We start from the raw sequence: 15,872 nt of genomic DNA on the forward strand, positions 1-15,872 counted from the left end.
TTATTTATTTATTTATTTATTATTATTATTTTTTTATTGTTGGGGATTCATTGAGGGTACAATAAGCCAGGTTACACTGATTCATTTTACTATTTTCATGTTAATTTTACACTTTCAATTTTGACTGTAGGCCTACCGCCGACATCGTAGGCATGCTCAACTGGATGGCAAGAGCCAACCAAATACCTTCTGTTTCTCTGCCTCAACTGTGCCCGCAACTGACTTGTGCACGTGGTGGCACTCAGCCCTCGACTGATTTGACAGGTGGAGGTGGGTCAAGGAAGGCTGGAGACTGACCAACCCCAAAAGGCGGTAGCGTGGGAGGGGGTCGACTGAGGTCGATTCAGACGTGGGAGGCAGGTGTGCGGCGAAGGGACCAACAGAACCAAACACCCGAAGCAGCAACAGACCGCAAACACGGTGGGCGCCCGGGGACCGGTCCCGCTAGGCGGCGGGGGCGGGGCGGGGCCGCCGGGAAGCCCTCCCTTGGAGTAGCCGAGGTGACGGGTTGGGCGGGGGCCGGGGGGCGGGAGACGCTCTGTCCTACGCTTTCCCAGAGCTCGGTGGTTTAAAGATGGCGGCGGCGGTGGCTTCGTTGGGGGTGCGGAGCCGCGGGAGGAGGAGGGAGAAGGAGAATCTGTGAGTCGCCTAGAGGCAGCGAGGCGGCTGCTGTGAGGAGTTCGGGTGCGGAGCTGCCCGCGGCCCGGCCGCTGAGGGCCGAGGCCGGGGCCTGGGCTGAGAAGGAGAGGCCGGAGCAGCGCCGGGAGCCCGAGGCCAGAGCCAAGAAGGAATGTGACCAGGGGTCGGCGGGGGCGCGGGAGTACGCGAGCGCAGGGATGGGGCAGCAGGTGGGCCGCGTCGGGGAGGCTCCGGGGCTCCAGCAGCCTCAGCCCCGCGGGATCCGGGGCAGCAGTGCAGCCAGGCCCTCTGGCCGCAGGCGGGACCTGGCGGGGCGCGCCACCGAGACCGGCTTCAATATCTTCACCCAGCATGGTGAGTGTGTCTAGCAGCTGGCGTGAGGGCGTAGGGGAGGCCAGGGGTGAAGTCGAGGCGGGGTGGGAGGTGGACAGGCAGCTCACGGGGGTCGAGGCGTGGAGCGGTGCCTGAGAGTGGGGGCGGAATCTGCTGCCATCTGGGCCAGTCACGGGAGGCGAGTCACACCCCTCCCCCTCGCGTCTCCAGCCTGGCTGGCATCTCCCGGGGGCGGAGAAGGAAAGAGAAGTGGTCTTAGGACCGTGGATGGACTATCCTCTACCCTGGGACGGTACTAGGCGGCTGGAGGAGGACAGCGGATGGTATCCCCAGGGAAGGGAAGAATGAAGGGAGGTGTGAGCTCAGTCCGGGAAGTGGAAGTATAAACCGGTTGTTAGCGAAGGGAACTGGAGTTATACCCCTAGGCATTGGGAAATAGGAACTGAACCTCAGTAGGTAGTGTCATATAAAGGTGTATATACAGATCCAAGAGATGAGCCGTGTCAGGAGGGTGGACTGTGAACAGTGCCCTGAAATACCCTTCTATAGGAAAGATAAGAAAGATAGGGTAGGATTGTATGTGCAGTGTGTCTATGTGTTTTGTTTTTGTTTGTTTTTTACTAGAAATGTAGGGCTTTGCTAAAACCTCAGCACTGCGCTTTTGAGTAGGACACAATTCTGAGATGGCTGACAGGGGCTAGATTGGTGGGCATAGTTAGGACTTTGGCTTGGGTACGAACAAGTTTTTCTTTGTACTTTGTGTGTGTGTATGCATGCATGCATGTACATGGTTACGTGTATATATCCTCTATATAGTCTGGAATCTATTACTTTGATCTCATTATGTATTTTTAGAATAGCTGTCTCCAAACTCTTTTGTCATTCACTCAGTAAAAATTTTGAGCATGGACTTGGCACCCGTAGCACAGTGGTTACAGTGTTGGCCACGTACACCGAGGCTGGCAGATTTGAACCCAGCCTGAGCCAGCTAAGCAACAATGACAACTGCAACAGAAAGATAGCCAGGCGTTGTGGCAGGCACCTGTAGTCTCAGCTACTTGGGAGGCTGAGGCAAGATAATCGTTTAAGCCCAAGAGTTTGAGGTTGCTGTGAGCAGTGACGTGAGAGCACTCCATTGAGGGCAATATAGTGACACTCTGTCTCAAAAAAAATTGTTTTTTTGAGCATGTATTTTAATAACTTATGTATCTTTATTAATTATATAAATGTACTAGTGCACTTATATGTTATGCAATTTATAAACATGCACAGAAATAGAATTTAGAGAGAATTAGTTAAAAAAAAAGTGTTCTAGGGTGGCGCCTATGGCTCAGTGAGCAGGGCGCCGGCTCCATATGCCGAGGGTGGTGGGTTCAAACCCAGCCCCGGCCAAACTGCAACAAAAAAATAGCTGGGTGTTGTGGCGGGCGCCTGTAGTCCCAGCTACTCCGGAGGCTGAGGCAGAAGAATCGCCTAAGCCCAGGAGTTGGAGGTTGCTGTGAGCTGTGTGATGCCACGGCACTCTACTGAGGGCAATGAAGTGAAACTCTGTCTCTACAAAAAAAAAAAAGTGTTCTAATAGTTTTTTCCCCCTGCAGTCCAGTGTATTTTTTTGCACTTCCTCAGAGGAGTACTCATGCTACTTTTGAGACCATATTTGTAGTGGAAGGAAGAGTAGAGAAGGAGAAAAAACAAAATTGACCTTCATGGGGTTGAGATACCCTAAGTCCAGAGAGGGGCTGAAGACACAGAAGTAAACTCTATAAGGACTGGATAGTTGAAAATGGATGAATGGTAGCAAGCTGGAGTTTCACTGATGATACATATAGAAACTAAAAAAGGACAAAAACGGACAGTGTGTTCTATACTACACAATTTAGGGAAGGGGAGAAATAAAAAGAAATGTGAATTATTCATTAGAGATGGGGTTTTGAAGGAAGTAGTGATAGATGGTAGAATGCAAAGAAAAAGATGAACCAAAGGATCCATGACTAATGGGTGAATTGTGTCAGAGAGTCCTGAGTTTGGACTTTGTAAATAAAGTGAGTTGTTTCTTTTTTTTTTTTTTTGTGGTTTTTGGCCGAGGTTGGGTCTGAACCCACCACTTCCAGCATATGGGACTGGCGCCCCATCCCCTTGAGCCACAGGCGCCGCCCAAGTGAGTTGTTTCTTAATGAAAGACATACAGATGATCTACTATTAAAGATGTGCTTGAGTTGTCTCTTTGAGGTATAGGAACATTTTATAAAGGTGCTATATGAGACAGTCTTTATTTATTTATTTATTTATTTAGACAGAGTCTCAAGCTATTGCCCTGAGTAGAGTGCCATGATGTCACAGCTCACAGCAACCACAACCTCTTGGGCTTAAGTGATCCTCTTGCCTCAGCCTCCCAAGTAGCTGGGTCTACAGGTGCCTGCCACAATGACCGACTATTTTTTGGTTATAGTTGTCATTGTTGTTTGGTGGGCCCGGGCTGGATTCGAACCCACCAGGTCCGGTGTATGTGGCTGGCGCCCTAGCCACTTGAGCTACAGGCCCCGAGCTGAGACAGTCTTTATTAAAAGCACTTCCTAAAATGTAGGAGGAAAGAATGGATTTTTAGTTTTCAGGGAAGAAGTCATCCAAACAGCTTTGCTTTGCAGGAAGTGTTACTATGTAGTAAACGTGACTAAGGGGGCAACAGGGAGCCTCTTTTTTCAGTATCTTATTCTGGCCATAATATTTTCCAAGAAGAAGTCATGAAGAATAAAATACAAAGAGATTTTGAAGGATGAATAACATTTGGATCAATTGAGCGGGCAAAAGAGAGCAGGCTGGGCAGGAGAAACAGCTTGAACAGAAAACAATGGGAATGGATATTAATTTGCTGGTGTATAATCTGTCAGGAGTGAAGCAGCATGATGCATTGGAAAAAAAAATCCTAGAGGGAAAATTGGAAGAGTCAAATTATGGTCTTGTCTCCACCTGGTTGGGTGATTTAGTTACCATCTTTGTGGGTTTCTTTATATGTAAAGTAAGGAGATTGAACTGAATGATCTCTAAGATATTTTCTTGCTTTAAGATTTTATGATTCCTGGGCAGTACCTATGGATCAGTGGGTAGGGCACTGGCCCTATGTACCGAGGGTGGCGAGTTCAAACCTGGCCCCGGCCAAACTGCAAACAAAAAATAGCTGGGCATTGTGGCAAGCACCTGTAGTCCCAGCTACTCAGGAGGTTGAGGCAAGAGAATCACCTAAGCCCAGGAGTTGGAGGTTGCTGTGAGCTGTGATGCCGTAGCACTCTACCAAGGGCGATAAAGTGAGACTATGTCTCTTAAAAAAAGAAAAAAAAATTTTGATTCCAATTGAGAAGCAGTGGGAAGAAAACTTTGAATAGTTTGGGAGTAGGTTATGGAAAATCTGGCAGAGAAGTTTATATCAGTTTACCTGATTGTGTGATTTATAGTCTGTATCAGTAAGTCCAAGTATGACATGCTGAAAGACTGTCCTTCATTGGAGACAGTGGAAATAGGAGAGATAAGTTCGAGAGACATTTCATTCAAAAACAAAAGGTATTTTGAGCACATATTGTATGCTCAAAATAGCTTTGGGAATGTTCTGTGACCATGACAAGAGTCCTTGCCCTTGGGCAGCGCCTGTGGCTCAGTGAGTAGGGCACCGGCCCCATATGCCGAGGTGGTGGGTTCAAACCCAGCTCCGGCCAAACTGCAACAAAAAATAGCCGGGTGTTGTGGCGGGCGCCTGTAGTCCCAGCTGCTTGGAAGGCTGAGGCAAGAGAATCACGTAAGCCCAAGAGTTAGAGGTTGCTGTGATGCCACGGCACTCTACCCGAGGGCAGTATAGTGAGACTCTGTCTCTACAAAAAAAAAAAAAAAAAAAAAAGAGTCCTTGCCCTTGTAAAACTTAAAGAAGTTTATAATTTGGGCGGTGCCTGTGGCTCAGTTGGTAAGGCGCCGGCCCCATATACCGAGGACGTTGTGGCGGGCGCCTGTAGTCCCAGCTACTCAGGAGGCTGAGGCAAGAGAATTGTTTAAGCCCAGGAGTTGGAGGTTGCTGTGAGCTGTGTGATGCCATGGCACTCTACCGAGGGCCATAAAGTGAGACTCTGTCTCAAAAAAAAAAATAAATAAAAATAACAAAGAGAAGAGGAATTCATCTAAGTTTATAAAAGAGAAGACTTGATTTTGAAAAGGGGAGAATTAATCAAAGAACAATACTTAATGCATTGTATCAGAGATTATCTTTTTTCTGGGCGGCGCCTGTGGCTCAGTCGGTAGGGCGCCGGCCCGTATACAGAGGGTGGCGGGTTCAAACCCGGCCCCGGCCAAACTGCAACCAAAAAAATAGCCGGGCGTTGTAGTGGGTGCCTGTAGTCCCAGCCACTTGGGAGGCTGAGGCAAGAGAATCGCCTAAGCCCAGGAGTTGGAGGTTGCTGTGAGCTGTGTGATGCCACGGCACTCTACCGAGGGCCATAAAGTGAGACTCTGTCTCTACAAAAAAAAATAAAATAAAAAAAAAAAGAAGTTTATAATTTGATAAAGAGGATGAAATACGAGTGATTACTTTGGAGTATTTGTCAAGGGTATTAGATTCTGGAGCCATTCTGCCTGGATTTGAAACCTAGCGTAGCTGCTTAGGAGTTGTGTGACCTTGCGCAAGTTGTTTAGCCTTTTTGTGCCTTAGATTCTCCATTCATAAATTGGGGATGATAAAAGTGCCTAGTATTAAATGAGTTAATACACACAAAACTGGCCGGGCGTCTCACGCCTGTAATCCTGCACTGTGGGAGGCTGAGGCATTTGGATTGCTTGAGCTCAGAGTTGGAAACCAGCCTGAGCAAGAGCAAGACCCTGTCTCTACTAAAAATGGAAAAACTGAGGCAAGAAGATCACTTTAGCCCAAGAGTTTGAGGTTGCTGTGAGTTATGATGCCATAGCACTCTACCCAGGGTGACAGCTTGAGAATCTTTCTCAAAAAAAAAAAAAAAAAAAAAAAAAAAATCACACAAAAACTTAGAATAGTACCTGGCACATAGTAGGAGCTAAATTGTTATCTGAGGCCATTACTACTACTGTTATTGTTATTTAAAAAAGGGTTGGCGGGAGAGTGAGTGAGTTTAAGAAAAAAGGGGTTAAGTCAAAGATGACTCCAGGGTTTTGAACTTGGCTAAATGGGTAGATCAGCGGTTTTCAACCTGTGGGTTGTGGCCCCTTTGTAACAATGAAAATACATGGCGACATTAGGAAGATGATGGAGTAGATCACTGGGGTAGATGATGATTCTACTGACAAGTTTGGAGTTAGCAGCTGATTGAAAGGGGGTTGGGGAAAGAAGCTGATTGAGAAAGGATGGGAATAGTGCAAGTTTATTGGCAAAGACAAGCATGAAAAGAATGCAATTACCAAATAATATGAGGAAAAAGGTTAATTGAATAATGTTTTTTAGACATATGAATCTTTAAAGGCTTTTCTGTATATCAGAGTTTCTCGTCTTGGTAGTATTGACATTTTGGTATAGATTATTTTTTGTTGTGAGGGGCTGTCCTGTGCCTTGTAGGATGTTTAGCAGCATTGCTGGCCTTTACCCACTATATCCTGTAACACCGTTTTTTCTGCCCCTTAGTTGTTACAGCCAAAAATGTCTAGGTATTGCTAAATTCCCTGGGGGATAAAATTGCCCCAAATTAAGGACTACTGCTTAGAAGCATGTGGTAGATTCTAAATTCAAAGAATAAATGAATTAGATTCAAAAGCTCTTCAGTGGATATATCATTTAACATCTACATGAAAAAAACGAATAAATGAATTAGATTCAAAAGCTATTCAGTGGATAGATCATTTAACACCTACATGAAAAAAATCTCGATTTTGGAACTGGTGTACAAATCAGTGTCTGAGTTGGCAATATTAAGGTATTACCATATAATTTCATGTGGATTTTTTTTTTTTTTTGCAGTTTTTGGCTGGGGCTGGGTTGAACCCGCCACCTCTGGCATGTGAGGCCAGCGCCCTACTCCGTTGACCCACAGGCGCTACCCTGGATTTTTAATGTCAATCAAGTATCGTATTTAGTTAATCAGTCAAAATGTACATATGTTATAGAAATGGTTTATCAGAATCCATGCTTTTTCTCTTTTTAGCCAAAATGGTAATTTTTTCATACTAAATAATTTATGGGTAAGCTGTTCCTTGTCAAAGTGATTTTTATAAATGTAATTTAGAAGGCACAAAAATAATAGGACCTTTTTATTTGGTATGAAAGGAGTGAGTGCTATGTGACTTTTCTGAACTCTGCTATTAAATCTTTTTGGTGAGCTGATGCTTTGTGACTAGTAATCTAGTGTTGAACATTTACTTATCTTTAAATATCTGACATACCTTTCAACAGCTGAATGATTTCATGTCCACTTATTTTCTGAAAATTCTAAAAATTAACCTTAAATTATGAAGTTTTGAATAATAAAATTTTTCTCTTAAATCAAACTCATTATTTTAAGTGATCTGATTTATTACTTTTTTCTTTTGGTCTATAGATCATGTTTTAATATTTGCAGAATGAAGGACATAAGCATCCCAAGTTGAAGATGATGAAAAGATAGAAAGGCTGTTGTAAGACAGTTTTAATATGGTGACCTATTGTAGTGGTGACTGATTCTTATAAGAACTAAACTTTTTAAGAAAGGATCAACTGTTAGATTTTCATTAACTTCCAAATCTGTAAGTTACAGATGTATAGTGGTGTCTATATTTTTACAAAGTGACAAACTGAGTTGTGGTACAGATCAGATTCTGTTCAGCCCAAATGGCAGTGGGATCCCAAGTAAAATTATGAAGTCTGAAGTTTTCCTGTAAGGGTTTTCAGTCTGCTTTAAAAAGAAAAGAAAAAAAAAAAAGAAAGAAAAAGAAAAGAGAAAGTAACTGAAAACCAAAGAAAAACCAGCATCTCTTCCTTCTCCCCCCTCATTGTATTATTGTTTTCTTTACTTCACTTTATGAAAATAGGGAATGCTGATAATATTTATGTAGTCTTTTTAGAGTTTATGAAGATATTTTTATGTTTTTAATCTTGTTTGGCCTTTACAACTGCTCTGAAATAGGTGAGGCAGGTAATTAATTTTCCCATTGTATAGATGAAGAAGAAATTAGGGAATTAGGTGACTTTCCAAGGTCACATAGCTAAGTGATAGTGCTGGGACTGAAACCCAAGTTTTTGTCTGCAGGTCTTGCTATAATGTAGAGATATAAAGAGCACAGGTTTTAGAATCAGAATTGGATTCAAATCCTACCTTGTGCCTGACATTGGTACATGGTTTACTGGTTCACAACAGATTGTTGAAAGAATTATGTCTTAAAGGGTCTTAAAGTTATGTAAGACCCTTAAGAAGTGCTAGGCACTCAGTACTCAATATGTAGCAGTTTTATTGTCTTATTTACTTCAAGGTGATTGTGAAGATTGTATGAGAAGTGCTTTCTTTTTTCTTTCTTTTTTTTCTTTTTTTGAGACAGAGTCTCACTCAGTAACCCTGGGTGAGACTTCGTCTACCTTCCTGTGAAGGTAAATGGTATCCTCTTTGGATGATTTGTCTTAGTGACCGGATGTCAGAGGATCCATAGTGCATAGTCCTTGCCGTCATTCCTTGCATTCCTTCAAAGACATTGAACCAGAAACACTGACAAAGGCATAGAGACCTCATTCTAAGCTGGCACATTTGTTTGCTAGATAATATTTTTTTTCTTTTTTTTGAGACAGAGCTTCAAGCTGTCCCCCTGGGTAGGGTGCTGTGGCATCATAGCTCCCAGCAACCTCAAACTCCTGGGCTTAAGCAATTCTCTTACCTCAGCCTCTGCTGGGACTACAGGTGCCCGCTACAATGCCCGGCTATTTTTTGGTTGCAGTTGTCATTGTTGTTTTGGCAGGCCCGGGCTGGATTCGAACCCATCAGCACTGGCATATGTAGCTGGCGCCTTAGCTGCTTGAGCCACAGGCTCCGAGCCATTTTTAGATCATATATTTTTTTTTTTTTGTGGTTTTTTTTTTTTTTTTTTTTTTTTTGGCCGGGGCTGGGTTTGAACCCGCCACTTCTGGCATGGGGGACCGGCGCCCTACCTGCTGAGCCACAGGCACCGCTCTAGATCATATTTAATAGCTATTTTTTGCAGACAATTTTTATTTTTTAAGTCAGTCTCACTCTATTGCCTCAGGCCAGAGTGCTATGATAGTTCATAGCAACCTCAAACTACTGGGCTCAAGCAATCCTTTTGACTCAGCCTCCCTAATAGCTGGGACTACAGGCACCCACCACAATATCCACTTAATTTTTCTGTTTTTGCTGAAGATGGAGGTTTCCCTATTTCTGAGACTGGTCTCAAACTCCTGAGCTCATGCCATTTACCTCCCCCCAAGAGTTCTAGGATTATAGGTGTGAGCCACTGTGCCTGGCCACAGACAAGTTTTTTTTTATTTTTTAAATTTTTTTATTTGTAGAGACAGAGTCTCACTTTATCACCCTCGGTAGAGCGCTGTGGCATCACACAGCTCACAGCAACCTCCAACTCCTAGGCTTTGGCGTCTCTCTTGCCTCAGCCTCCCTAGTAGCTGGGAGTACAGACACCTGCCACAATGCTGGCTATTTTTTGTTGCAGTTTGGCCGGGGCTGGGTTTGAACCCACCACCCTCCGTATATGGGGCCATTGCCCTACCCACTGAGCCACAGGTGCCACCCCACAGACAAGTTTTTTATTTATTTATTTTTTGTAGAGACAGAGTCTCACTTTATGGCCCTCAGTAGAGTGCCGTGGCCTCACACAGCTCACAGCAACCTCCAACTCCTGGGCTTCAGCGATTCTCCTGCCTCAGCCTCCCAAGCAGCTGGGACTACAGGCGCCCACCACAACGCCCGGCTATTTTTTGGTTGCAGTTTGGCCGGGGCCGGGTCTGAACCCACCACCCTCCGTATATGGGGCCAGCGCCTCACCGACTGAGCCACAGGTGCTGCCCAGACAAGTTTTTTAATGACTTTTTTATTGTACTCTTCTTCATCTGACATCCTGAGACTTTTTTTTTTTTGGTCTCTCTATTATTTTTATCTCGGGTTGTAAAGCTTTTTCTTAATAGCTTGTTTTAGTAGACTCTTACTATTATTTTTATTTTTGAGACAGAGTTTAATTCATTGATCCTGGGGTTGAGCTCACAGCAACCTCAAACTCTTGGGCTCAAGCAATGCTCTTGCCACAGCCTCTCGAGTAGCTGGGACCACAGGCACCTACCATAACCCCTGGCTATTTTTAGAGATGGAGTCTTACTCTTGCTCAGGCTGGTCTCGAACTCCTAAGCTCAAGCCATCCACCCCGCTTAGCCTCCTAGAGTGTTGGGATTACAGGCCTGAGCCACTGCGCCTGGTCTAAGACTTAACATTTTTAAAGTTGTGAGTCAAATTGGGCTTTTCCTCAATATGGCACTTCTCATAGATTTCAAAGAACTTATGAAGCTCATCAGTCATAACAGATGTCTTTTGGAATAGGTATCTTTGGAGTCTCACATCGATCCTTCAAATCATGTAGAACAGTTGTGAAACTTTAATGAGAGAGCTTGTTAAAACACAGATTACTGGGTCTTACCTCCAGAGCTGCTGATTTAGGTTTGACTTGGGAATTTGCATTTCTGACAAATTTTCAGGTGTTGCTGGTGCTGCTTGTTCAGGGCCACCCTCTTGGCACTCCTGGTCTTGAGAGATTAAGAAGAGTAATGGTTCAAAGGTGATTTCAAGATTATCAGAAAACATAATTACTCTTTTAAAGCAATATCAAAAGTCCATTTGTTTGAAGTCTAATAGTATACACATGTAAGTGACAACTGTCTTATTCTATCTTCCTGGTATTTTATCTCTCTAAATTCATATGTTGAAGGTCTCTTGGGAGATACATTTCTAAAAGAATCTGGAGTAACTGGGGAAAAGGGAGGCAGAAAACATAGGAAGAATTCTGCTGATGGATTTGTGCTAAAGTAGGTTGGGGCTTCATTCCTGGAAGAACTGGGTGATGAAATAATTGCCATTTATTGAGTGCCATGTGCCAGGCATGTTCTAAATTTTTTTTTTTTTTTTTGAGACAGAGTCTCGATATGTCGCCTTGGTACAGTGCTGTGGCATCATAGCTCACAGCAACCTCAAACTCTTGGGCACAAGTGATTCTCTTGCCTCAGCCTCCCAAGTAGCTGGGACTACAGGTGCCTGCCACAACACCCAGCTAAGCATGTTCTAAATATTTAATATCCTTCCATTTCATTCCATGGACATATAAAAAAGAAAAAAATTAATATCTTTTTTTGTTTTGTTTAAATCTCATAAAACCATACTTGCCCAAATTGGAAAAGATTAGAGACCAAGAAATTTGGGTATCTATTTGTGATTCATAATTTTGGTATGTTACGGTATCTAGTTACCTTTTGGGGTATGTGTGTAAGTACTTAGGTGTGTGTGTATGTACAAGGATTTTTAGGTTTTTTACCTCATCTCTCCTGAGACCAGTGATGAACTTTTCAGAGTGATAGGGTTAGAGTTGCATAGTCTGTGGCTATGGATTGAGATTTAGATATATATGATGGTCTAGTGAATGGAGGAGTAGGCACTATGCCGTTTGGAATCTCCTGGTAATATTTTAAATACTGTCTTAATCTCTAGGTTTAGTGTTCAGTAATATTTCTCATTAAAGTTTTTATATTCCCACCTCCCCCTCTGTTGATAGGTTATCAAGGAGATTTACAGGTATCAGTGATGGTATTATTGGTCTACTATAAGAAGATGAATGTACTAAGCCATATTTCTTTATGAATGTGGACAAGAGTATAAAATATTAGCTTTATATATACCTTCTAATACATATTAGTAGTTGGCCCTCCTGGCAGAAAGTCTTTTAGAGAACTCCTGAACTGATTGTATTATGTATATATAGACAATGAGGTACTGATTGCATAAATATTTGTGTAAATGATTACAGATTCTAAGATAATTAGGTTGCAAAGACGGATTTCTTTATCTTACATCTTTTACATAGTACCTGCCACGTAGTACGTATTCTTAAGGAATTGACATTTTCTCCTTGTTTATTCAACATATATATTTTATATATATCTATAACAGTCAATGTCAATTAAAAGCATTTTGTTTTTTTTTTTTTGAGACAGAGTCTCACTTGCTCATCCTGGGTAGAGTGCCATGGCGTTTTAGCTCACAGCAACCTCAAACTCTTGGGCTCAAGTGATTATCTTGCCTCAGCCTCTCAAGTAGCTGGGACTATAGGTGCCTGCCACAGTGCCTGGCTGATTTTTTGAGACAGGGTCTCACTGTTGCTCAGGCTGGCCTTGAACTTGTGAGCTCTGGTAATCCACTTGCCTCAGCTTCCAAAGTGCTGGAATTACAGGTGCGATCTACTGCGCCTGAATGCCCGGCTATTTTTTCAAGGTGAGGTCTTTCTCTGGCTCAGGCTGGTCTTGAACCCGTGAACTCAGGCAGTCCACCTGCCTTGGCCTCTCAAGTTCTAGGATTACAGGCGTGAGCCACCTCACCTGGCCTCAATTAAAAGCATTTTAAATGACAACCTGTCTGAATAATAAACTGTTTTACTTGATACAAACTTTGTAGATAACTACTTTTCTCTTAATAACAGAATATCGAGATGTATGAGCTTATCTGCTGGAGCATTTTTTTTTTTTGTTGTTGTTGTTGTTTTTCGTGACAGAGTCTCAAGCTGTTGCCCTGGCTGGAGCGCTGTGGAGTCATAGCTCATAGCAACCCAAACTCTTGGGCTTAAATGATTCTCTTGCCTCAGCCTCCCAAGTAGTTGGGACTACAGGTGCCCGCTACAATGCCAGGTTATTTTTTTGTTGCAGTTGTCATTGTTTTTTTAGCTGGCCTGGGCTGGGTTCAAACTCAGTAGCCTCAATGAATGAGCCGGTGCCCTACCCACGGAGCTGCCCTTTTTTTTTGAGACAGAGTCTCATGTGAGACTCGGTAGAGTGCTGTGGCGTCATAGCTCACAGCAACCTCAAACTCTTGGGCTGAAGAGATTCTCTTGCCTCAGCCTCCCAAGTAGCTGGGACTACAGGCCCCTGCCACAATGCCCGGCTATTTTTTTGGTTGTAGTTGTCATTGTTGTTTGGCACGCCCTGGCTGGGTTCGAACCTGCCAGCTCCAGTGTATGTGATGGGCACCCTAGCCCCTGAGCTACAGGTGCCACTGAGCCCCAGTATTGGCTTTTGATCAGCCAAAAACAAAGCTCAGTGGGCTCAGCCATTTATATTTCCTGGTTTGCTTTCTAGGGAGAGGAAAGATTTAGAGAACTTTCACTTGATGTGGTCAAGGTCAAAGAAAATGTTTTGGAGTTTATCATAATAAACAGTATGTACAAATACAATTTTGTTCATTTGTTCCTTTCTCTGTGCTAATTCCAGCAAATTAAAATAACAAAGTTGAGCTAGGATTGAAGACTGCCACTTAGCATTTTGTGTTGTTTTTTTTTTTTTTTGTAGAGACAAGAGTCTCACTTTATGGCCCTCGGTAGAGTGCCGTGGCCTCACACAGCTCACAGCAACCTCCAACTCCTGGGCTTACGCGATTCTCTTGCCTCAGCCTCCCGAGTAGCTGGGACTACAGGCGCCCGCCACAACGCCCGGCTATTTTTTTGTTGTTGCAGTTTTGGCCAGGGCCGGGTTTGAACCCGCCACCCTTGGCATATGGGGCCGGCGCCCTACTCACTGAGCCACAGGCGCCACCCAGCATTTTATGTTCTTAAAACTGATAATACTAACAAGCACAATTTGTATCATTTCTTATAGGTAAGACAGATTTATACATAATGGAGCTTTCTTTTATTAAATTTGAAATTTGCATTTTTCAATTGCATAAAAATATATTAAAGTATCTCAGTGTAAAAGAATAACCAGAAATACAGAATTATATAGTGTAGAGATGAAAGTCCCCTTTGACATCCTCCCAGTACGTATTCTTTTAGAGGAAGCTAAAAGAATGGTTTTAGTTCATGATTTGATGAGTCTTTGACCAGAATTTTCTACGTATTTACATTTAGGAGTATACATATTAATACTTTTCTTGCCATTTTATAAATAGCATTATACTAAATGAATTTTTCCTCCCATATTTGTTTTTTGTATTTGCTTTGTCTGGAAGACCTATTCATGCCAGTATATGTAGGTTTCTCATCCTTTTTAGCAGTTTTATGGTGTTCCATGTTCTTGCTATATAATTTAACCACTTCCTTATTGATGAATATTTGTTTACAAGATTTTGTAAAGAAACTCCTTTGTTTTTCTTGTATTTTTTTTCTTATGTTTCCAATTTGATTCTATTTGAAATTTATATGTATTTGAGGTTGGGACCAACTTAATGCTTTTCCATTGACTAATTAGTGAATAGTCTGTCAATTCTCAATGATTTCAAGAGCCACATTATCATATATATACATAGGTCTACTATTCCTTTTTTTTTTTTTTTGAGACAGAGTCTCTGTTGCCCTGGGTAGAGTGCCGTGGCATGTTGTCATAGCTCACTGCAACCTCAGCCTATTGTGCTCAAGGGATCCTGGATCCTCCTGCCTCTGTCTCTAAGTAGCTGGGACTACAGGTACCTGCCACAATGCCCAGCTAGTTTTTCTGTTTCTTTTTAGTAGAGACAGGGTCTCACTCTTGCTCAGGCTGGTCTTGAACTCAGCCTCGAGTGCTAGGATTAGAGGCAGCAGCCACTGCACCTGGCCTTCTACCATTCCATTGATTTTTGTCTTCTGCACATTGTTAACTATTTTAATTGTTGTTTCACATTTATATAGTGTATAGTATGTGTGTCTGGCTAGCTCCCTTATCATTATGTCCTTTTCAAAATTTATTTGGATGTTGTTAAATTGTTGATGTGGTTGATGTTTGGGCTCTCCAAACTTCATGTTGCATTTTGAGCCCAATGTTGGAGGTGGGGCTGTGGGAGTTGTGGGAGGTGTTTGAATCTTGGGGGCAGGATCCCTTTTGAATGTACCTGGAAACATAAAATGCTAAGTGGCAGTCTTCAATCTATCGATGGTTCTCTATTTATACCCCTCCCCACATTACAATTTTGACTGGAGAGCTGTCTTTTTTTTTTTGAGACAGAGTCTCACTATGTCACTGTGGTAGAGTGTCATGGCATCAAGGCTCAGCAACCTCAAAACTCTTGGGCTTAAGAGATTCTCTTGCCTCAGCCTCCCAAGTAGCTGGGACTACAGGCACCTGCCACAACACCGGGCTGTTTTTTTGTTATTGTTGTCATTGTCGTTAGCAGGCCCTGGCGGGTTCGAATCCACCAGCCTTAGTGCATGTGGCCGCTGCCCTAACCACTGAGCTATAAACCCTGAGCCATCGCAAGCTTGGAGAGCTAGTTGTTGAAAGGAGCCTACCTAGTACTACCTCCTTCCTCTTTTGCTCCTTCTGCCATGTGACACGGCTGCTCCCCCTTTCCTTCTGCATTGATTGGAATCTTCTTGAAGCTTTCATTAGAAGCAGGTGCTGGTGTGACCCTTCTTGTACAGTCTCCAGAACCATAAGCTAAATAAAACCTCTTTTATAAATAAACAGACTCAGGTATTTTCTTTACAGCAATCAATGCAAATGGACCGACACAATTGTGTGTCTTTCAGAGGTCTTTAGGATTATGTTGTTAAGGTTTAGAAATCTTTTTATTGTTTTTTCTTTTTTTTTGAGATAGTCTCATTTGGTCGCCGTTGGTAGAGTGCTGTGACGTCACAGCTCATAGCAACTTCAAACTCTTGGGCTCAAGTGATTCTCTTGCCTCAGCCTCCCGAGTAGCTGGGACTACAGGTTCCCCCACAATGCCCAGGTGTTTTTAGAGACAGGGTCT

At 43.1% G+C, this 15,872-nt stretch overlaps 1 protein-coding gene across 4 annotated transcripts in view; it reads left to right on the forward strand.

Moving 5' to 3' along the window:
* Nucleotides 1-555: 555 nt before the first annotated feature.
* ABL2 (ABL proto-oncogene 2, non-receptor tyrosine kinase) overlaps nucleotides 556-15,872 on the forward strand; it is a 154,274-nt gene continuing 138,957 nt past the window's right edge. For 2 of the 4 annotated variants that reach the window (XM_053604115.1, XM_053604117.1), the window contains exon 1: nucleotides 556-993. In XM_053604115.1, coding sequence (XP_053460090.1) covers nucleotides 837-993 — 157 coding nt within the window. In that variant the 5' untranslated portion in view covers nucleotides 556-836. The remainder of the gene's footprint in view (nucleotides 994-15,872) is intronic. The other 2 variants (XM_053604113.1, XM_053604116.1) reach the window with 1 other exon arrangement.

Source organism: Nycticebus coucang, chromosome 10 (assembly GCF_027406575.1).
Source record: "Nycticebus coucang isolate mNycCou1 chromosome 10, mNycCou1.pri, whole genome shotgun sequence".
NCBI lineage: Eukaryota > Metazoa > Chordata > Mammalia > Primates > Lorisidae > Nycticebus > Nycticebus coucang.